Genomic DNA, 23,095 nt, shown 5'->3' with positions numbered 1-23,095 from the left:
ACTTATCCAATGTATCTGAAACCGTATGGAATATTTACAGTTGCTATGGCTGCTGATTACAAAATGAACGATAGTCAGAATTGTTCACAGGTATCCAGGTGGATAAGGTTACACGACGACACTGTTGGTCTTTTAATGAGCCCACCGCGAGTCTCAGATGCGCCTCGTCTTCGCCAAATGGGCATCATTTTGTCTGTGTTTGGTCGATCAACGAGCTTCCCCTCCAACTTGAGTCTCCCATCAGAGCTACATATCACCGACATGATTCCAAGTCATAATGATTCAACCTTGTTCTGTAAATCAAAGGAAACATCGGCTGCGTTTTTCGTTATTGATTCAAGCTTAAGTGTTGAACATCCATTTCCAAATTGAGAAAGCTACGATTTCCCATGGCGACATGAAACTTCATATGTCAGCATGGATGTGGCGGGTCATTTTCAGACCAAAACAAAGAACATTTACGATATGCAACCTCTCGATCTCTGCTACGATGTACATGTTGTAATAATCAACGTCCATGTATTAGTGCCTTCATTGCGGTGAAATTTATCAACTTTTGCATAGTAGATACATCCGTGGGCCAGAAAGGAACCTTATTGCAACGTTTGCATCTACTGTGATGAGCATTGTCATCGGGTTTTAAAATACGAAATTGGCTGAAAGAAGACCCAGAGTCCAGATCCAATAAACACTGGGAGCCCTCAGTTGAAACCATCGCTCATTTTAGGCTAGCTGGCTTGGAAACTCGCTTGGTAACGAAATTGAAAGCTCCGACAATGGACGCATGAAATAAAGAGGTAATCCCAATGCAAAGCCGTAGTATCCAATGAGTGATGAAGCAATTTACACAAAGGTTTTACAATTAGACTGAAGTAGTTTATGGGAAAAGCGATAATTTTGGCCTTTAGCAATCCATATCGGCGGACCAAACTTTCACCCAGTCGATGGCAAAGGCACCCTTCTTTGTATTGTCCCAGGTATCTATCCATTCATCTCGCTTGCTCCAAAATTTTTCTGCAGCGTCAAGATCATTGTTACGCCAAGGCTTTGAAGGTGAATCTGGCCAATAGCCCGTAGTACCGCCTACCGCGACATCCAAGATCTGTGGGATAAACACCGTGATCAGCCTGACCAATTGCCTGTAACTCACATCGATCTTTTTGGCTTACCAAATAAAACTCTTGATCAAACGGTGCAGCAATTTCACCATCGGTCCACGGATTCATGGACCAGCTCGGAAATTCGCCTCGATTCCAGAATGGCTGATCAAAATCCACTTGAAGCACTGTTCGATTATCAACAGACGTACGTAAACCTTCCATGGACCATTCAAGACCTTATTTTTACGTCGTCAAAACAATATTCATCAGAGACTGCTTTGTCGGTTTTTTCTTTCTTTCAACTGACCATATGTATGAAAATGATCGGCAAATGTGGTATTATCATCGAGAATGGCTTCTGCATGCGTCTGCGCATATCGATTGAGCATTTCATGAGGGCCCCAATGTAAAGTGGAACTGATCATCGTGGTGTTTCCATGCTCGTACTTGACATTCCCCCGCGATTGCAACTAATCATGTCATGAAGTGGATACACCTCGTATGATGAAAAGTTCTTCACTTACAATGTCAATCTCTCCTGGATCAGCGAAGATTCCGTAGATATGTTTGTCAGTTACAATCTTAAAGTTTATGTCGTCTCTGAACTCACCACTGGCAGGCCACGAGCCGTAAACCGAATCTTTGGGTAACATCCAGATGGATGGCCTAGATAATGCATGGTTAGAGAACTGTGATGGATGTCTTTTTACCTCAATTTTTGTATCTTACCACAACCAATCACCGACGGGCAATCGTGCACGGACCTCGACTTTGCCATACCGCAAGTTCATCGACTGACGAGTTCGAAGCCGTGCTGATTGGATACGGTGCTTAGGTAGCGTGTTCGCGGTCGACTGTGAACAAGCTGGGCGAAAGTTTTTGAGTGGGCGTGATCATTCTATTCATGTGAGGAAGAGGTGAACACCTACTTTGGTCACTGGTGTCACTGCAGATGTCAAGCTTTTGTTGATGCGGTAGACTAAGGTATAATTGCATGTGTCAGTTACAGGCATCGTGTGGTGAGTAGAATTGGGATCCAACCTCATATGACTGTGACGTCGTAAAGGCTGTATGGACTCGGCATCGGATGACCATGTCGGTTTGATATACAGAATGCCAGCTTCGATGAAACTGTTGGAGCGGTTATTGGTGAAACTAATAATAGTAGCCATTTTGAGTTTTTGTTTGTGCAACTTATATATAGACGACTTTCAAAGTGGATCGATTCATGGATGATGATCGATTCTTCCTTACGTCTGAAATTCTCCTGTATCTTTTAGAAGCCAAGTTGAGTAGGCGTGCTACCAAGAGTATGTTCAATTGATTCTAGATAATTCTTGATTCTTCACCTTTTTCCGAGGTGACTTCATGTTCCCACTTCTTATGATCCAAATGATTGAAGCCATCTTGAAAAATGAGACAGTGTTGTTTGAGAGTGGGCGGTTGAATCATTTTCAAGTATTCGTCTTCCGTCAGTTCAAAGGCTGATGCGGTAAAGAAGCACCATGAGAGCAGCAGTAATAAATTGATCTTCATGATGAACAACAAGAGAAAGGAGAATTCTTGCGACAACGGTTAGGCACATTTTCTGTTCAACTTGAGAGGAAATGGAATCCATTCCAAACCAAACTCATACCACCAAATCCCAATTCTTTCCCCGCATATGGAAATCTGAGTCTGTTGCCCACAAGTCCACCAGTTCAAATCACACCGCTTTTGCCACTCACTGCTGTTCAATTTCCTTGTCTCTTTTCCTTCTCCTTTATAACCTTTCTGCCTATCTTTCTTACTCTCCCTGCATATTGAAAGATGTCACTTCGGAACCGAAGCTCATCGAAATCGCGCCGTTTTTCTGAAGCGGCCCTTTTACAGTCTCATGACGCCGATCCCAAAGATCGATTCACGGATCTTGCCGAGGCAGCCTTGGATGAAGCGGATATGGAAGAGGAACAGAAAGGTGTAATTCAGGAAGTTGTCGAAGCGTTGATTGCGCGCAGTGGAGCGCCATTAGTAGCTGAAGTCATTTCGGAACAACTGCGAAGCCAAGACGTCATTGAACGTTTAGCGGAATCACACGAAGAACAACGTCAACGTCTCAGAAAGCGACCCAGCTCTCCCGATTCGGTTATCGCTCCCAACATTCTCAAAGAGCCCGTCACCGAACCTATCCCTGAAGAGGCCGCAGCCCACGAAGAGGAAGTGGAACCGGTGGCCTTGCTTTCCGAGTACCTGTGGCGCTTGTTTCGCCTTCTTTTACTCGCCAGCATCGTCGGCTTAATCATCCATTTTGTTTACGCTCATTCTTACGAAACATACGTGTAATTGGTGACGATGACTTTTTTCCTTGGTGGATGGCAGCCAAATTTTATGTGCACTGAAACAACGGGTCCTGGCAGCATTTCATTCAGATGATCATGCACCTGGTTGTTTCGATCGAATTTTTTTTCTTGCTTGTACTCGATGCGACGACTTGCGTACACCCAATGGTGGCCATCGGAGCAGTGCTTTAGCTCTATGCATACAGAAAGGGGAAACGGTTGGCGACCTTTTTCTCCCATATGGATTCGATTTTCATGCTATTTTTTCGGATCTGCTTGCATTCTATGGCATGGAATCTCATTAACCAACAAGGCTTGGCAACAAAGGATGGCTGCATACTACACATTTGAACGTGGGTTTCTTCGCATAGTCATTTCGATTCGGTTTTCACCTTTCCAAATTGGGTAACAATCTTTTGGAGAACGAAGGTTGTGGAACATCATTGACGCAGCGATACACTAACACCACACAAGAGTATTTCGTTCCTAATAAGACAACATTTTTTCTTATCTTTCTACTCTATGGAAAAACTGAATACGGTAAAGAGCGGAAAAGGAATGAAATAAAAATGGGCCTACAGCAGCCGGTGCGTTTTAAGACCGGATTTAGAAATGTCTATTTTGTTTGCTTGCATTACCAATATAACAGACGGAAGAAGCTCGGCAGGCTTTACAATCATGGGGTCGCTATGGTATCTTTAGTGGGTAGCTTCATATTATGTTTTGCAAAAAAAGAAGGAAAACAATACCATATGGATTCATCTGATTTTGAGACTAGACGGATCAATAAGCACTTGTGGCTGCACCTCGACCAGTTGGCAATGAACAAGGCCGGTTCAAACAGGACGGCTGGGACCAAGAAAGTTTCTTCGGGGAGCAATATCAAGTCGAAAAAGATAAAAACTCAATGCTAAAATACACGAATACAAAGAGATGGGGTTAGAAATATTGCTAACCAATTCGATGGATTTATTTGCTCATATCTGTATCATGATGAGTACTCAATGATTCAGTAAAGTTCAGCATCCGATGAGATATAATCGCCTTATACAGTAGATGGATGAATTAAATTGGTGGGAAGGTATTGTATGGTGTTATGATCGATAAAGCTTGAGAATGTTGATTGCATGCAAAAACATACGATGGGTGTCCGAAATGAGAGTGACAATGGACACATGGATAAATTTATCCAGCATCGACTAAAAATATATTGACATCGATGAGCGGATATGCTGAGTATACAACAAAAACGCACCGATCAAACATTTTTATTCAATGAAGCTGTTCAGCAAGTCAACAATAAATGCAACAAACAATGGAAGATTTGATAGTTTACATTGAGCCTATGTTATGCTTGTTTATAAAAGCATTCCTACCATCAAGATGTGCCTTGAATCCAACAACTCAAGCTTCACGAACAATTGCTTTTGATGATAATACAAACCTTAATTTGGTACCACCTAAACTTTATACGGAAGACCTTTCATGTGTGTTGCGCGGATTGTTTGACAGCTGCTTGGTCTTTCCATCAGAGAGAAATCGTACTTCATCGTATCTCGCTCAGTTGATGGATACTGTATTTTATTCATTCATTCGGTCTGAGATACAAAGAGTGTGACTCGGCTTTGATTCAATAAAAAGGGCTTTTTTTTTTCTTTTTCTGCTGCAGAGCTGCGTGTATCCCATACAGCCAAAGTGCTTGTTTTTCTGAATCCACGTGTTATTTTTAACGAGCATTATTACGTCGCGATTCTTTGCAGTCAAATAACGTTGCAAAAGTTATTCAAACGTCTCTGAAACGCGCTCCTGCTATAAAGGTGCGCCGTAGGTCGTCAACAACGTACAACTTGTGCATCCGCTTTCTCAGATAACCCTAACACTTATTTTGATATATCAAACAAACTTCAGCCGACAAAGCAACTCACCAGCGGCGACGACGGAGGCGTACTGTAGATTTCCGCTAGTATATTTTGGAACAAAGAGCAACCTTGCAGAAGCTTTCCAAACATACCGAATTGATTTAACGAATATAACAGGATGGGATTTTCAGCCTTCCTTGGAGTGGTGCTAAGTGTTTCTGGGATGCTTAAACGCAGGAAAAGGTTCGCGGTTCCTAAAGACGCGAATAATATGATCGGCAAGACGAAGTATGAGGAACATGGAACGGAATATACCATTATAGGAAGAAAGGAAGAAAAACAGTGGTTACTGTCGTATAAAACCATAGAGTGGTAACATACCAATAAGCTTCGACGGAGGCGTGCAGTTGAATCGAGTGCACCGACAATAGCGACGTCCAGCACAGTAGTCTTGATCGAGCTGTGATAGACATCTGCCCCAGAAAAATAGCTTTGATCAATCACCCCAACAACATCAACTATTGACATACCTAGGATGAAGTCCCCAATAATGAGGGCACCGTGGTTTAATCATTGCAACAGGGACGTCTGAGAACGGTAGTTATCAGTCCCTCGAGATAATGTGTCATCGCGCGCTTACCTGACGTTTATGATAAAGATCGCATTGTAGTCGCGTCCATGCCGTAAAAGACTTGGTGACAGAGACCTAGCAGGAATTTCGTGAAATAAAAGGTGCCAGTTATGAATTCAATAAACTAATACAATTTTACATTTACTTGCTGGTGCAACTGATCTACGGAATGCTTGGTGAGGATCGCCGATGTAAAGAGCGAGGTCGCCGATTGAGTTGGGACGAAAGGAGACCGTAGGCGTCTTACAACACTGAAGCACATTAAATACGTCCTCCTATGTGATGCATACAGAGACCAGTTCCTAAGCAGCAAAACATCTTCATATATGTATGCCTGAACCTAAACGTCGTCGCGAGGTGATGCAGTGCTATGCCCAGAGGTTCCATCCTGCGAGAATTCCATTCAAGCAGCTGCTGAACGTCTAACCGACAGCTCCCGATCCATTCTCTGCGAACAGAAGAATTGACGAACCAGAATAATATCTCTGACTGCGCCCAACAAACTGCCATATATGGATCTTCAATCAAGCATCAGGGAACGATGGGCGCTTGCATAGCACGCAGCAAGACATACAGAAATCAAACGTATGAGAATAAATCCATGGTTCGCTTGCTCCATAACAATGACTCATAAGACTATGTAGCTTGGTTACGAGCTTCGATGTAATGGACAACATACTTGATGTATCCCTATTTACAGAAGTAAATGCCCTGTCGTTAATAGGCTGTACGCATAATGCAGAATCCCAAAGTCCTTACTTTTGCTGGGTTCCCCATATTAAATCGCCGATTGGTTGGACTGGCAGGCCAATCGAAAGCGACCCATTGAGCTTCGACAGACTGGAACTTTCCAAAGGCGACGCCGTAGTCGTTTTTGCTGAAAAGTGTGAATAAAGGAACAGAAATAGGGTTGATCAAGGGGTTAGTATAATTGATACAAAATGGATAGTAATGGACGATGTTATCTTATCTGTTTTTGTAACGGATGCACCAACAGAAAGGCGAATAGGGGAGACCGGCTGTGAACAAACTTTTCGAAGGCGCAACTAGGCAAGGAAGTCTTGAAGCTTGACTTGAACGAAAAAAACGGCCGGAACGTAACGAAACCACATTAAAAATATAGTGGATTGAAATTAATGTTCAAACAGTAAGGAGGAAGAGAAGGATGCGTACCTGGAGTGGTGTTTTAGTGCGGTTGGGTATGTTCGGGAAGGTTCTGCGTAGGTCGCTCTCCGTTCCAAATATGGTAATGGAAAACTACACCTCGGTCGCCCGTGGTGGGTTGTGTTGTCGTTGGAGCATGTTTCATATTTTAAAATAGGCGTTAGATTGTTTGAAAATGCAAAAGCGCAAGTTTGTACATCACTGAAAACCTACGGCGTGGCTCCACCCTGATAAGTAGCGGCGCGTTTCAGGGTCGTTTTAAGTAACTTTTGACAACTTCGTCGCCGCATAAAACAAGGCTCCGCATTCGAATGCAAAGTTTGGCAACATCGGTGGACCCTTTTATTGAATCCAAACCGAGTCACGCTTTTTGTATCTCAGACCTAAAATATCTATTCGTTGAGCGAGATACGATAAAATACGATTGTAGGATGGCAAGACCAAGAAGCTGTCAAACAATCTGTAGCCTATGCAAGACTTCCCGTATAAAGCCTATAGGTCGTACCAAAATTAAGGTTCCATGAAAATAAATTTTTTCGTTAGTATTTTTTATATTCCGTTTTGGGACAAAATTTCCAATGTGGGGCTCGGATGTCGGGTTCCAAAGCATATGTTAAATAATGATATGAAAAATGCTTTTACCGTCAATTTCAATGTAAACTAGCAGATTTATTGCTGTTGCTGAGGTTACTGTTGGCTCCGTTAACAATCTTACTGAATATCCTATTTGATCGAATGCTTTTTTGTTAATTTTAGCCTATCCGTCGATGTCATGTCAATATCATCTCAATTGCTTTTGGAAAATCCTCCCATGTTCTATTGTCACTCTTGTTCCATCCGATCTCGTTACTCATTATACATTTTGCATATGGTCGTCATCCTTATGGGCTTTTGGCCATACCACCATACGATACTTTCCCATCAGTACTTGGTTCACCCATTTAGTGTTACCTGATACCGACCTTACTAAATCATATAGATACTCATCCAAAGGCATCCAGCCAACAGGTTCTCAATATTTCTTTTTCATATTTTTGTAATCATGTATTTTACATATAACACAAACATTGAGGTAACCATCTATTCCGACTTGATATTCCTTTCCGAGTTCTTGGTAGCGGCCATCTTGTTCGAACCGGCCTTGTTCATTGTAAATTGGTTGAGGTCCAACCACAGACGCGTGAATTGCTTTCTATAAACCCAAGTCAAATGCATCCGTATGATGTACGATCGATCCTGCAGGTCATATAGGAAAATAAATCATGCGAAACAAAAAGATCACAGATAGAAAAATAAAAAGCATATCCTATTGCCAAAAAAAAAATTCGTTACCAGAGTTATCTACTTTACCTTTACACAGTGCATCAGAGACAGTGTTGTGGCTGGGGTTCTTTTTGTAAAACGTATCGACAATATGAGACGTGTGACAGATAATATCCTTATTTGGTAGCTTGGGCGACGAAAGCATATGGCGTCGCATAATTTTTGGGCTTTCATATTATATCCGGTTCCTGATTTTTCTCTCACAAATGTAGCGGCCGTTAATGGCAGTTTATGTCATTATCTCGGTCTGGGCATAAAATCTGCAGACCTAAAAAAGTATAGAGTGTATTTTTCCAGAAAAGATCGCAAGGAATTCTTTGAACGTTCTACGATCGATTATCATGACGACATGCCCTATCAAACAAATAAAGAGTTTATCGTAATTTCCGAAATATTCATTGTCGTTTCTTTGTCTTGCTGTCACGAACCAACCAAAGGCTGATCGTTCACACAAGTACCGAAAATGCCGCCGTCCGACCAACGCGCAGATATACCGAACAAAGAAACACAACCACCGCGGCACGACCAAAATATACCAACCTCCCACCAAAGCCGCCCCACAACAGGTCAAGCGTCACAGCCCTCAACCGAACCATCGCGTAGCAATGCCGCGACAAACATATCACAGCAGTCGTCTGTGGATGATCATGAGCAACATTTGAGACCTACCTCAGCTGAAACTGCTGACACAACAACCATTCCGGCCAAGTCAGGTGATGCCATGCCGGCAGCACAAGAAACAGCATTAGCACGACTTCCTTCCGTCGACGAACTTTCAAGGTCGAACGATCAATGCAATAATAATACCAATACTACTATGACCGATCCCATGACCCATGCTCAACAAGCACACCATTTAACCGACATCGAACAACACGATAGACCCAGTCACCTTGAGAAACAACAAGGCAGCGACTTATCACTCATATCGGCTTGCAATGACAACGATGAAAAAGTTCAGTCTGGCGAAGAGGACGTTCTAGAAGAGCCTCCTGTCGACGGCGAGCCGTCTCACCGCTCACGGGTATCGTTTTATTACACACCACGCAACCGAACGAGTGTTCTTGATCATTCGTCTTCTCCCGGTTCTGACGCCAACCTATCCGTGAATCGTTTGCAGCTCAAAGAAGATTCATATGCGGCCTATTCTCCTCCCCCACCAGCGTTTCAGCGCTCCCGGTTCGCTTCCGTCCCGCTGAAACAGGGTCGTTTGAACATAGATGCTGCATCTGTATCTTCTCCCGAGACAAAAGATATTCCTTCACCATCTCGACAACAGAATACTCATCGTCATTGGTTCCGTTCTGAACGTGATCAACGATCCAAAGAGGCCCCGGCTGCTCTTCCTTCGCGGGCTTCAAGATGGGCTCAGTCACTTACCACTAAACGAAGTCGATCCATCACCATCGCCATGCTCAGTCGGCGAAACCTTCACCGACAAATGAACACTCTCCAGGTCGATCCATCGTTATTTACCCCTTTCGAGCTATCACCGGCTCAGATCTTGACGCTCAAAGAGCGAAGCGAACAGCCTTCTGATACCACCGACGCTGCTACGAAATTCACACATACCTACCCTGATATCTCCCGTATTCGACGCCGACCGCCGATTTTGGAACATGAACGACGCTTTAAATCTTCACACAAGGGCAGCCTTCACGCTATTGCCGCTTGCGGAGAGGAAGTGGTGTTAGGCACGCATCAACTCCGTTTATGGAATACCAATACAGGCGATTGTCATCCGGTTCTGGAAAACATGATCCCAAGTGATGGTAGTGTCAAAGTACGCGCGCTTGGATTTGCACCGCTGTGTCGACCGAACGACAGTGGCCGGATTTTGTGGGTTGGTTTGCAGGACGGTTCTTTGACGGTGGTGAATATGGAAACCGGTGAAACCTTGGGGAAACGCATGGCGACTCATCGCAATGCTGTGAGCTTTATCTTACGGTATCGTAACACAGAACTGTGGACCATCGACGAAGCCGGCGTTCTGAACATTTGGCCCGTCTTGTCTGCTGCACATCAAAATGGCGATAAACCTTACAATCCTCTGGATATTACCATTCAGCGGCATCAAGTGGCGGTTGCTGCACATACCGCCCTCATCATTGGATCGGATTTATGGATGTCGTCAGGAAGGATTCTGGATGTATTCCAACGTCAAGGAAAGAATATGTCAAAATCACCGCATGTACGTATCCTAGGCGATCTCGGCAATATTACCCAGCTAGCCAGCGTCCCCTGCCATAAGAATCGATTGTTTGCTGCGCACGACGATGGCAAAATCAGCATTTGGAGCACAGATACTGTGGAGAGAATACAATACCTTGTGGTGTCGGAAACCAGTCTTTGTTCCATGGTTGTCGTTGGGGATCAGTATTTGTGGATCGGCGACGGCAAAGGCGTCATCACGGTCTACGACACCGCAAGCGATCCATGGGTAGCTGTGAAATCTTGGAAAGCACACGAAGGCAGTGTCACCCATATGATGGTTGACGATTCCGGTTATGCTCGCGATGAAGTGACTACTCAGGTCATCAGCACGGATACCAATGGATGCATCGCCGTCTGGGATGCTTTACTGTCGGAAGATTGGCAAGGTAAGGGGCTTGACATTACGATATGGTTATTACGTTGTGGGCCCCTCATGCTTTTGCTTGCCTTTAGAGCAAGAATTGGGACAGTACATTGATTATTACTGTAAATATCGCGATGTCAAGATCAAAGTTTCTTCCTGGAATGTGGATGCTGTGAAACCCGATAAATTGGAAGATGCGGATCATAAAGCTATCAAGCAATGGCTCGGCGACCTCGATGATCCCGATATCATCATCATTGGTATCCAAGAAATTGTCGATCTCGAATCAAAGAAGAATACAGCTCGTAAGTGATGGATTGAGATCAACATGGATGGCGTGCTCAACTATCTGTAGGAACTTTATTACGCGGATCACGGAAAAAGGAAATGACGGTGAAGGAGTCGGACGAACTATTGACGCATCGATATCTCAAGTGGCACGACTATTTGACGGAAGTAGTGAATCAAAATTACGGAGCGGACAACTATTGCACGATAAAAACCGATCAGTTGATTGGATTATTCAGCATCGTGATTGTGAAAAAGAAGGACATTCCTCGCATATTCCATTGCGATTCCACTGTGGTCAAGACAGGCATCAAGTTGATGAACAAGGTTCTCTATGGCAACAAAGGCGGCGTCGCTATCCGATTACTGTTTGATCATACTTCCTTTTGCTTCGTCAACTGTCATCTTGCGGCCGGGCAGCATCGTGTGGCCGAGCGAAATGCGGATGCCAATGGTATTTTACACACCGCGCGATTTCCTGATCATCCAAACTACCTTGATATTTTCGGCAACGGTGGCGATGGCAGCCAAATTCTGGACCATGAATATTGCTTTTTCAGTGGCGATCTGAATTATCGAATTGAAATGCAGCGAGAAGACGTACTTCGGCAATTGGAAAGCGAGGACTTGTCAAAGGCTAGGGAAGCACTGTTGCGGGAGGATCAGTTAAACCAGCAACGTACCGGGAATCCGTTGTTCCCACTTTTACTTTTCAAAGAAGCGCCAATTCAATTCAATCCTACTTACAAGTATGAACCAGGCACAGAAACGTATGATACCTCGGAAAAACAGCGCATACCGGCATGGTGCGATCGGATCCTGTTCCGGACTCCAGAAAGCACAGAGAATCTGTTTTACCGACGCTATGGAGTGACGGCTTCCGATCATCGACCTATTAGTGCCGCGTTCCTGGCCAAGGTCAAGGTCATTGATGACACTCGAAGGGACGAAGTTCAAGAAAAAGTGAAAACAGATTGGGAGCACCATATTGCCAAAGTACTCCAAAAGAAGAAGTTGCAATACTTATGGAATTACGATTTGTGCGATATGCATGAAGCTTATCAACGCTTGACCGCGGCTCGCTGGAACATGCAAGAAGCACTTTCCGCCTTGTTGGTCGAAAAAATACCCTCCTGATTACACTGGTGATGGCAATAAAAGTCATAGCAGTTCAGAACATCTTTTTTCCTCATTCATGCTTTTACCGATCACTCCATTTGTACAATACTGTTTATCGATGAATTTGATGATGTTGATGGAGTGTTTCAGCTCCAAAAAAAATATTATTGGTTTTTATCAATCTGATCGAAAATAGACATGGCGATGAAGGTAATGATATTGAGCTTGTCTTCGACCCCATATAATAACGCAAGTAAGTTTCACTACAGAGTCTTCTCCCAAAGACCTCGCATCACCTCTTTTTTTTATAGTGTATTAAACAGAGAAAAACGGAAAACTGATGGATGCAAAAAGTTTCAGAGTTAACAAAAATAAAGCAAAAAGGTATTCTTATCTGAAAGTGATTCGTTCTTTCTTTTGGGATTTTACGATAAAAGATCATCAAAAGGGGATTTGGAGGACTTTTGCGAGCCGGCAGCGGACAAGGGTGGAGTTTGATTGGAAGATGCCCAGTTGTTCCAGCCAGCACTGATGCTTGAATTTTTCATGGCATTCATGGAGGGACCTGTGTTAGGCTTGGATTGATTGCTGTTCTTGCCAAGCAAGTCCAACGAGACAAAGGACGACGCTTGAGACCACATACCACTGGGCAAGTCGGCCTTTGGTGTGGTATTGGTGGCGGGGGCGGCTGCAGCAGGCGCCTTGGAGTTCACAGGTGACAATGGTTGGGACGAAGGAGCCAAGCCAGGTGAATCGAGCATTGACGTTTGGAAGAGTGGTGGTTGAGACTGAATAGGGGGTGCAGGTTGAGACGGAGCGACGCCAGGCGAGGTAAACGAATCCTCATCCAAAAGATCAAACAGATTAGCGGCTTTCTTGGGAGCAGGAGCCGCTGGTGCTGGTGCTGCGGCTGACGGCACTGCACTCTGAAAATCATCAAAATCATCTAATGCTAAAGTACAGATTACACATAAGTCTTTCTGCTCCTGCCTCTTACATTCCCCATGCCAAGTTTACCCTTACCGCCACCACCAGCAGCAGACGTGGCTGCAGCAAAATCGCCCCAGTCATCGTCGGCTGCTTTTGCTGTTGCTGCTGCTTGCTTGCTAGAGGAAGCCGGGGCCGGTGTATCATCAAAATCAAACAGGGAAGCTTCATGGGCAGAGGTGGACCGCTTTTTCTCGACCGGTTCGGATTTGGTAACGACTTCCTCCTCTTCATAGAATGTATCGTATTTATTGCCGCCACCGTAGCGGTCAACTCGGTCGTCCTCGTCATAGAAACTGCTACCGTTCATACCGCCTTCCATACCATACATCGAATCACTGCCGAAACCAGAGTATCCAGATGAAGGACCACCACCGATGGCGGTCATGGTTTCGGAACCTACCCCGGTGTACTTGTTTCTGTTTTGTCTTGCTTTTTTACGCTCAGATTTGATAAGATCAGTGTTGCTTAACAGGTCGGCAATCTCTTTGGCACGGTTACGAACTTTTTGTATGGTAGAAAATGGAAGTAGTAAGCATCAGTGTATCCATGGAGTTGATCTTTTGCTGTATTGGTAAAAAAAAGCTTACTGTTGATGCCTTGATCTTTTCCCTTTTCGTCAATGTAATGAAAGTTTCGCATGATTTTAACGGTAGATATGTGTGACCGAGCATCGTCCACGACTCTTTCGGAGCCATTTTTGATCAGGTACTCCAAAAGGACCAAAGCCTTGGAAACGAAAAGAATAAGAACGAAGGACAAATCATACCAATAGTCATGACTTGATATTGATTTCACAATCCAATGTTTAGCTTGTCTGCAATAGCACCTACTTTGTATATTTGTCGCCATTGTCGTGCTTCCTTTTCGGTAAATCGCTTGTATAGCGTTGGCATGATCTCATTGAAATATTGGCTAAAATAGTGTCAGAATAAAAAGAAAAGTCCTTTGTCGCGAAACCAAAAAGAAAGTCCGCTTCTATGCCAACTTACTAGTTGTAAGTGCCTTGTGCAATCTCACGCATGAGGGTGCTGGAAGCTCCCCATGCTTCGTTATTGGTGGCTTCATGCACCTTGGCTTCCATCTCTGTGTAGTTAAGCACCACATTCTTACTAGTTGATAGCGTCATCATCATCAGTCAACTAGAATGCAACGGTTCATTTGAGCGAGTTAGTGGCGCTTACACTTTGTTAATAACGTCCTGTGACAAACAATCCACAGATGTAAGTTGCCATGGTTCATTGGATGGGTAGAGTTCTCAGCAAGATAAACTTACCCTGACTTCCCACATGTCAGGGAGTTGAGACGTAAACTGCGATAACGAGTTCATCTATGGATACAAAAAAAAAAGTCTATGTCTCTCGTTTGCACCTTCACAAACAGCAGCTTCGTTTTTTTTTTTTTTTTCTCAGCTGCAATTTGTCTGCAGGGCCGTTAGGCGGAGAAAAAAACCAAAAAAAATTAGGAAATCACTTTGACGTCAGCACCACCATGATGATTAATTGGCGGGAGTTGAAAGGACGGGCGTACCGAGCATTGATCGAAAATGGCAAGCGGGACGCATGTCATGAACCCGCGCGCCCTGAATAGGTTTTTTTCATTGATCGTCGGCGGAGATATAGCTAAGCCGGTAAACTGCACGAGCGCGGGTCCCAAAAATAAGTATATAAAGGGAAGTGTTTCTAAATTTCTCGCCTTGTTTCCAAATTTCTGCTTTATTCAGTTTTTTTTTCTTCTTTCTTCTCGTCTCGCTCATACATCATGTCGTCCTTTCAAAGAAAGCCTTCTGCCAACGGTGACAGACACCACCCTCACACACTTTCCACCCTCGTAAGTTATTTATTATATTTCGCGAACAAGGGGAACAATAAGCGTGAAACGTCAAATGACGGTGTTCTTATTTCGACACGTTAGGATTTCCAAGGTGCCAGTTCAGCTGCTGCTGCCAAGGCAATGAAGTCCGAATTGAGCAAACTCGGTTCCCACATCACGAATGAGGACCAACGCAAAGTAAGTGAAACGTAGTTTCGCGCTTAAGTAAGAAGGTTCAGCCAATCACTGACGCTGGATGCCCCACGCACGCACCACAGTACTTTGCCCAGGAAATGGATGGCTTCTATATGCTGTTTACACGTTTCCTTGATGAGAAGGCCAAGGGTACCAAGCTGTAAGTTGCCATGGATTTTTTCTAAGAAGGAAAAAGTTCAAGTCTCGGGGAAACCTGGGTTTCCTTTTGATCGATTTCTTTGCAAGGGGTTGAGGAATTTTTTGATTCAGGCGATTAAACTTGTGATTTTTTTTAGGGACTGGGATAAAATTCAATCGCCTTCATCTGAGCAAGTGGTTCCCTACAGCGATCTCTCCGAAAGTCTTTCTTCCAGCGAATTAGATAAATTGGCCGTGCTTAAATTGAACGGTGGTTTGGGCACCACCATGGGCTGCGTCGGTCCAAAGTCTGCCATTGAAGTGCGCGAAGGCATGACCTTCCTCGACTTGAGTGTTCGCCAGATCGAGGTAAGCCTAAAAGAAAAAGAATAGAAAGAAGAACAAGGAAGGTTCCAGCATCGACAGGTGCTGAGGATAAAGCGGGGATTAAAAACTAATCGTCATGTTGGCGTAGTATCTGAACAAGAAGCATGATGTCAATGTGCCGTTTATCTTGATGAACTCTTTCAATACGGATGAAGAGACAAAGCGCATTGTGCAAAAGTATGCAAGCCATAACGTCGATATCATCACCTTCAACCAGAGCCGTCATCCTCGTATCAAGAAGGAATCATTGTTGCCTGTGCCTCGTTCTGCCGATTCGCCTATTGAACAATGGTATCCTCCTGGCCACGGTGATTTGTATGAATCGCTTTACAACTCCGGATTGTTGGATCAGCTTTTAGCTCAGGGCAAGGAGTATCTCTTCATCTCCAACGTTGATAACCTTGGTGGTACCGTGGATTTGAACATCTTACATCATATGGTCGAGAAGGATGCGGAGTTCTTGATGGAAGTGACTGATAAGACCAAGGCCGATATCAAGGGTGGTACCTTGATCGATTATGATGGTCATATCCGTCTTTTAGAAATTGCTCAGGTACCGGATGAGCATGTCGAAGATTTCAAGTCTATCAAGAAGTTCAAGATCTTCAACACCAACAACTTGTGGATCAACCTCAAGGCCATCAAGCGCGTTATGGATGAAGAGGGCATGGAATTGGAAATCATTGTGAACCACAAGACTACCGAGAGCGGTGAAAAGGTGATTCAATTGGAAACTGCCGTCGGTGCTGCCATTAAGCACTTCAAGAATGCCCACGGTATCAATGTGCCACGTACTCGTTTCTTGCCTGTGAAGTCGACTTCCGATCTTTTCTTGGTGACTTCAAACCTGTATTCCCTGGTGCACGGTGAGTTGGTGATCAACCCGAAGCGTATGTTCAACACAGTGCCTCTGGTGAAGCTGGGTGATCATTTTAAGAAGGTCGCGCATTTCCAGAACCGATTTAAGACGATTCCTCATATCCTCGAACTGGACCACCTTACAGTGACGGGTGATGTCACTTTTGGCTCTCACGTCGAACTTCGTGGCACGGTCATCATTGTGGCCAATCACGGAGAACGTATCGATATCCCTTCAGGCTCCATTCTCGAGAACAAGGTTGTCACTGGCAACCTGCGCATCCTTGATCATTAAAACAAAACGGAAACCGGTTGTACTTTCCCTATACTTATTTGTCTAAAATAATATACTGTATGTTCATATCCACATAATTAAATTTTTGGGAAATTAGCGATTTGTAAATCACATCAACACTAAGTTATCAGGACCTGTTGAACCTTTTTTTTTTATCTTTCAACCATGCCTCGCTGCCCACTTTCACGATAATAGGCGAAACAATCAGCAGCAAGATGCCGTTTGCGCCAGTTATGGTCAACAGAGCATCGTCGTCTTTCGAATAAAAATGTGAGTAGAGCTCTTTTTGAAGAAAAGTGGTTGATGATACCACTGGCGTTCTTCTGTAGCATCATTCAATTTGGGTTTTCTGTCAGTTATACTGTATAAGCCCTTTGATTCTCTTCATTTATGATGATCGAGAGGGTGTTCATCTTTTTTTTTCCGGTACACCATTTGGTTCAAAGGCAAGTCCACTTTCTTTTCCTTTGCTATGATGTAATGAACGTATACTAATTCAACGTTTTTCAATGTCATATAATCCAAGTCATGTTAAGCGATCAATGACTATCGAAAACTCAAATAACAAAGGTAAAAATAACTTAACGAAATTTGAATCAATCAAAGAGCTTACTAACTCATTCTTTTTTAAATACCCAACATACCCACACATCTTTCTAGATCTATCATAGCCGCCTGAGGGGGCCAATCAGTGCTGCTTTGCGCGTGTTCAGAAACAAATCACGACGTAAGGGATGCCATAAGGTTGTCATTAATATACCAAAGTCCGTCAAGAGTTCTCGCCCAGGTTATGCCGTGTATGCGTTAGGCTTTTGTCTAACGAAAGTCGCTCAATGTAAGGGTGCGGCCTCCGGTGGCAGGCGGTATCGATTGCACAGCGGGTGTACGGCTTGTTATTCATGATTCAGGCTATTCCACTGAACTTGTATTTAAAGCACAGCTTGCCCGTATAATATATGAACGAATAAATAGATGCACAAGATCTACAGAGTAGGTTGGCGTTATCTATTGCGTGAACAATGATTTTTTCTTTTATTCTTCCCGGTTGCATGAGACGATCCCTCCGATTTGTCCATACTGAACCAGCGCCACATAGCTCACCCACGACGTACAGATTTCGATGCCGATCATTTGGTCTTTCGCATCTTGTAGTGTAGCGGGCAAGATGGCACAGTACTTAGCCTAGTTAAAAAATTGTGTAGCATTGCAATGATAAATATAATGTTCTTTATATAATATAACAGAGCTAAACTGAACTGACTGTGTGTATCACGCACTCTGGAAAAGAAGAAATAACCACCATGCTTAACGGGGCTGAGCTTTGATGCTCGTGTACAACTTATTCAACGACCACTTTTTGGTTGATCGCCGTAACTCCAGCATACCAGCAGCGTGGACTTCACTGATCCCTCTTTCGGATGCCACTTCTTCGACTGCACGAATAATCCGAATACGGGTATGAAAAAATTGGCTTTGCTGTAAGTATTGACGGGTTTTAGGATCATTTAAGATCAGTGCAAGCTGTTTACCCAACGACAGATACTTCTGGATTCAGCGGATTTTTGATCTTGAAGCGTGGTGTTCCGCAGATGTAGGCTTCGTCCAAATCGTTCCGTGCGTTGGTAAACATCATGCACCCATTCGAGCGCATATCGTACTCAGGAGATTTGACGGGATATCGCTCGAGCAGGGCAGCTTTCGCTTTGTAGTTGCTCGGCAACGGCGGAAAGACAACCGGAACATACTCGTTGATGTCTTCAATCAGCTCCTCCATAAAGCGGTGCGGGATCTTTCTTCGGAAAGCACGCTGATGAAGTTTGATGCAGAGCTGTAAGCTTTTCCAACCGGTGCCGTGTTGTGGAGGCTGAAGTCAAATGTAGTCGTGCGGTTGCTGCTGGACCAAGATGACTCCTCGTTGGCAGCTTGCACATTCGGAGTGTCATCGTCCTCTTCTGGGCCGTCACTCTCGAGAGCGCCCCCATCTTCATCGCCGTCGCGTTCGTAGGCTGCATCATCATCGGTGTTACCAGCTTCATCAACCAAAGTATGAAACATCTCTGATCAACCAGCTCATCGTTTGTATTCCACTCCATGTTATCCAACGAATCGTCTTCATTTTCAGCAGGTACTTCGCTTCCAGATTGAGGGGGCGCATAATCATTCACGCATCCCATTTCATCAGCACCAGACACGTATGACTGCAGTAATATTTTTCGCTATTTAAATGGATATTGGGATGTAAGGCCATACACTTACAGCGGGATGGCTGATGAAGTTCAGCGTTTCATCAATCTGTCTATAATTTACTTGGCCATTTCAAAAACACATTTCTTCTTATGTTTCGCTCTTGCGGTCTCAGCATATTTAAACGAGGCGCTGCCAATGGAGCGATAATAATTGGAGCATTGATAATCGTAGCTTTTAGGTGACATGTTTAAAGGTCGACAGCTGAGGAAGGAGTTGAGTTGTACAAATGAAACGGTTGCGCCTTTTTCCCATGGTGACTCACTCTCTATTTGTATCATTTGGGCGTTAAGAATCACTGGCCAGCGGCATTAAATTTTGATTGGTTTATTTTGTTGAAGCACTTCAAGTCTCACCGTGCTTGACATCGCTAATGACCTATACTTACAGCAAATTAACAAAAGATCTTCCTCGAACTGTACCAGTGGTAGATGATACCGACATACTGGGACGAAACAGCTTCCAAGATCATGGATTGGTCAATTTCCGACGATGAAAGTGAGATAAGACTCCGAGCCTCTTCGATGGACACTACTACTGGGCTCATCCGAACAGCAACGGACCATAACCCAATGATAGCCAGCGTCATTAGTCTCACAAAGCGACGAGATACAATGGACGAGCATAATCTGACCCCATGGAAGTGACAACAGATCCCACTGCATCGCATCAAGAAAATTATCCTTATTATAGGCTAAAAGTGAACGGATCTCCTTAGGGGGCCACTGTATCACCGTTGCATGAATGTTTCACAACGCTTGGCCTCCAAATGCTCGTTAAATCGGTTCTTAAAACAAAAGTGATCGCGGTAATTTTGTCTCCTCGTTTTTTTATTTCTTTTCTTCATGAAGATTGTGGTCAAATCGCCCTCAAGCCACTGCCTATTTTACCCTCACTTTTTCTCGTGGAAATTGAGGAATACCTGTCTTGAATGAACAGAAGACCGCTGTACGCCTTTGGAATATTTTGCTCTTTTCCGGATCCATAAAAAACACGCTTGCGTGATATATTTCATCCATGACAACAAAGCACCTGAATTTTTTTTTTTTTTGTTATTTTTAAAAATGGGACTAAGCAAGGTAGCATTGGTATATACAGAGCTACATTGGGCGATAATATAAATGTCGCATGTTGATAAGTAATCGCAAAGTTGAAGAAGTAGAAAGGAATGAAGTAATTTGTATGATGTACAATACAGCGAATCCATGTTCCGCCGGGTTGAGAATGTTTGGTTTTCTTTTTCTTTTTCTTTTTATCGTCTTGCTGCTTGGTTTGCCGTCTGTTTTTTGTTGTCTGCAAGTATACACAAGTATTGGTATTTACTAAGGACGTCGGGCCACAGAGACCGGCCTTCCCATTCGAGCCCCACCTCGCCGCGCCACAGGTCGACTTCGATGTCGATCTCCCGCCTGTCTGGAATCAAGGCCGTTCAAGGGACGTTTGCTTCCCGTAGTATAAGTATCTGTCGATCGTGGTTCTTCTTTGGGCAGAAAATTCATAGGCACTGGTAGTGAAATAGGAAGACCAGGTGCGATCCCCTGAGTGGGTATGGGTTCTTGTTGATGCATGAATGCTGGCTGAACGTTGTCATGAGACGTACTGCCAAAGGGAACAGAGCGCGGTCGTGTTGTGGATACGGATCGGACCATGGCGGGCATCGCACCCGTTTCGCTCAATCGATCCTCCACCCATTGACGAATAACTCTGTAAGATACGGTGTTTCGACTGAATGATTTGTTGGATGGAAAGTGTTCTTTCACATATTTGCGCATGCTGACGAGATCATTAATGTAATCAGGAAGAGTCTGTGATCGTCGACATTGAGATATGTACAATCCAAAACCAAGGAATTCCATAGGCCTGAACAGAACTCGTTCGCCATTCACTTCCATCAAGGGCTTTTGCGCATCCGGATGACGAGCAATCTCCTCGAGGATTTGTACGGTGTGTCGAAGAGATCGTTTCAGTGATTCACTGGGTTGAGCGCCTTCTCCATTCTTGGCGAGCCATTTCGACAAATGTTGGACGGTGGGTTGAAAGTCGGCGGGCCGCACACTGACTAAATAAGCCAGTTGACTTAAACACTGAAATAAAATGGATCGTTCACCAGCGATCAACAATCCCAAATCACGGTATTCTTGTAATAATTCTCGCAGAAATCGTGCCATAGCCGAGTCGTTTGCATTTAGCCGTTCGGCTGGTGTTAAAGATACACCCAACTGCACACGTGAGAAGATTTCTAGCTACCAATCATGATGGATAATATTAATACAAATTGAATATTGGCCTTCGAGAAAATTCTCCATAAAATTATTAGCTCTGAAGCTTACCTCTTGATCATCATCCAAATTTGTGTATTCCACTTTGAATTAGAAGAAAAAATGGTTAACAATGAAACAGTTTGTTGCGTGCGTTGTCATTTATAAATGCTTACCACAAATAATTTCAGCATCGTTGAACCGTCGCAATGTCTCCTCATCCAAATAATGCCGTACTTTGTCTGGATGAACAATGCGTAAATAACATGCGTTCATCTCCGCTCTATGATCTCCTTCTTTTCACTACTTACTGTGATAACCTAGTCGTGAATTTTCCTCCATTTGAACTTTATCTCGCATATAATATAGAGGAATGGACGTTTCTCCTTCCTCGGTGGCTGGTTTGTACGCTATTTCGTTATGCATAAACCTGATCCACATGTCAAAAGGCGTCAAAACAGTGATTTGTGAGTATGCAAAAAAGGAATAGCGATCAAAGTCTATCATTGGCAGTATTTCTTTTACCTTCGTATGGACGTGAGTCGCTGCTTGCCGTCGATGCAGATTCTGACAGTTTTTCCAGTGTCTTTCATTTTGCGTACAGAGAATATGAGTGGTGGAATGTAATAGTTATTCAGGACGGAATCGATGAGCATGGACATTTTTGGAGTCGGCCATACCACCTCTCGCTGATAAGGTGCGTCCTATGATCGTGATTCATTTCAGTCAACTAGCTTCATTTTAAATCTCGATCTGTTGCCCAGACTGTCATATTTACCAATAAAATACCGCCGTTGTCCAGCAGCTCTAAGCAACAAATCAAAGTTATGTCAATCGATCCAACACGTAAAAAGAAAGACACGTTGTTGTCTTTACCTCTCAGGCGCCACATGGATTGTACGCGGGTACTGGGGCTACTTATTACTGCAGCTGAATTCCCAGACATGACGAAAGTGGTAAAAAAAAAAAGGACTCCCGTATTGAGTTCGAAGAAAATCGGTTTGAAATGCTGAAGCGTCATTGGCGGAGTTAAAAATCGTATACAAAGAAATGAAAAAAAAAAAAAAACCGCCCTTTTCCGAGCCCACCAATTTTTCAAGAAAAACAGTCGCCGAACCTGATATCGTTTTGGTTTACGAACCCTTGACGTCTGTATAGTCCTACTTTGTAAGGCTGTCGCTATGACCGGTCAAATGGCGAAAAGAATATCCAACGGTTAGAAATAGGCTTCATATACAATCTTCATGATTTAATAGATCCATTGTCAATTTTTAGGCAGTGTTCACAGTTCTCAGTGCACACCCTGATTTTCGGCTAACGAAATAATGAATTCGGGAACACGAGGCCGATCTCTGTGTATAATAAACAGCATATTATACACAATCTGGTGTCATTCTGCAAGATAGTGTTTTTGTTCATTTGTTTAATATCGCCAATCAAAGAGAACACATAATATAAAACGAAAATGCATGCTCCTTTTTTCCCTCGGTGATGAATAATGAAAAAAAAAAAAAAAAAACGTACATTCAAAATGCCAATAC

General features: G+C 43.7%; 7 protein-coding genes across 7 annotated transcripts; 3 read left to right on the top strand and 4 right to left on the bottom strand.

Annotated features, from left to right (window-relative positions):
• Positions 1-562: 562 nt before the first annotated feature.
• On the bottom strand, positions 563-2,795 carry BYT42DRAFT_573846 (concanavalin A-like lectin/glucanase domain-containing protein). The gene is made up of 10 exons (XM_051568772.1): positions 2,450-2,795; positions 2,355-2,373; positions 2,142-2,255; positions 2,030-2,079; positions 1,830-1,965; positions 1,711-1,766; positions 1,625-1,638; positions 1,408-1,570; positions 1,170-1,336; positions 563-1,102 (listed from the first exon to the last, which is right to left on the bottom strand). The coding sequence occupies exons 1-10, from the start codon at positions 2,634-2,636 to the stop codon at positions 905-907; spliced, it is 1,104 nt and encodes a 367-aa protein (XP_051422353.1). The 5' UTR covers positions 2,637-2,795; the 3' UTR covers positions 563-904.
• Positions 2,796-2,909: 114 nt separating this feature from the next.
• Positions 2,910-3,422, top strand: BYT42DRAFT_498692 (uncharacterized protein; the record flags this gene model as incomplete). The annotated part of the gene is made up of 1 exon (XM_051564579.1): positions 2,910-3,422. One exon carries the CDS (start codon positions 2,910-2,912, stop codon positions 3,420-3,422), a length of 513 nt encoding a protein of 170 aa, XP_051422352.1.
• A 6,729-nt stretch (positions 3,423-10,151) lies between these two features.
• BYT42DRAFT_498943 (Endonuclease/exonuclease/phosphatase) lies at positions 10,152-12,398 on the top strand (the record flags this gene model as incomplete). The annotated part of the gene is made up of 3 exons (XM_051564596.1): positions 10,152-10,995; positions 11,063-11,278; positions 11,329-12,398. 3 exons carry the CDS (start codon positions 10,152-10,154, stop codon positions 12,396-12,398), a joined length of 2,130 nt encoding a protein of 709 aa, XP_051422351.1.
• A 117-nt stretch (positions 12,399-12,515) lies between these two features.
• On the bottom strand, positions 12,516-14,803 carry BYT42DRAFT_573836 (uncharacterized protein). The gene is made up of 6 exons (XM_051568771.1): positions 14,552-14,803; positions 14,360-14,479; positions 14,201-14,282; positions 13,958-14,096; positions 13,404-13,871; positions 12,516-13,332 (listed from the first exon to the last, which is right to left on the bottom strand). The coding sequence occupies exons 2-6, from the start codon at positions 14,449-14,451 to the stop codon at positions 12,806-12,808; spliced, it is 1,308 nt and encodes a 435-aa protein (XP_051422350.1). The 5' UTR covers positions 14,452-14,479; positions 14,552-14,803; the 3' UTR covers positions 12,516-12,805.
• A 276-nt stretch (positions 14,804-15,079) lies between these two features.
• Positions 15,080-17,263, top strand: BYT42DRAFT_573835 (UTP--glucose-1-phosphate uridylyltransferase family). Its single transcript, XM_051568770.1, has 5 exons — positions 15,080-15,197; positions 15,282-15,377; positions 15,458-15,534; positions 15,671-15,881; positions 15,988-17,263. Exons 1-5 carry the CDS (start codon positions 15,129-15,131, stop codon positions 17,050-17,052), a joined length of 1,518 nt encoding a protein of 505 aa, XP_051422349.1. The 5' UTR covers positions 15,080-15,128; the 3' UTR covers positions 17,053-17,263.
• Positions 17,264-18,179: 916 nt separating this feature from the next.
• BYT42DRAFT_546924 (uncharacterized protein) lies at positions 18,180-19,484 on the bottom strand (the record flags this gene model as incomplete). Its single annotated transcript, XM_051565920.1, is given in 5 exon segments — positions 18,180-18,234; positions 18,582-18,916; positions 19,080-19,250; positions 19,309-19,348; positions 19,360-19,484. 5 exon segments carry the CDS (start codon positions 19,482-19,484, stop codon positions 18,180-18,182), a joined length of 726 nt encoding a protein of 241 aa, XP_051422348.1.
• Positions 19,485-20,133: 649 nt separating this feature from the next.
• Positions 20,134-22,519, bottom strand: BYT42DRAFT_645862 (uncharacterized protein). Its single transcript, XM_051572667.1, has 7 exons — positions 22,431-22,519; positions 22,333-22,361; positions 22,080-22,258; positions 21,866-21,984; positions 21,731-21,796; positions 21,627-21,658; positions 20,134-21,539 (listed from the first exon to the last, which is right to left on the bottom strand). Exons 1-7 carry the CDS (start codon positions 22,498-22,500, stop codon positions 20,619-20,621), a joined length of 1,416 nt encoding a protein of 471 aa, XP_051422347.1. The 5' UTR covers positions 22,501-22,519; the 3' UTR covers positions 20,134-20,618.
• Between the last annotated feature and the right edge of the window lie 576 nt (positions 22,520-23,095).

The sequence above is a fragment of the Radiomyces spectabilis genome, assembly GCF_025331425.1.
Source record: "Radiomyces spectabilis strain NRRL 2753 chromosome Unknown BYT42scaffold_8, whole genome shotgun sequence".
In the NCBI taxonomy this organism is placed as follows: Eukaryota; Fungi; Mucoromycota; class Mucoromycetes; order Mucorales; family Radiomycetaceae; genus Radiomyces; species Radiomyces spectabilis.
This window is presented reverse-complemented; position numbering and strand designations above follow the sequence as displayed.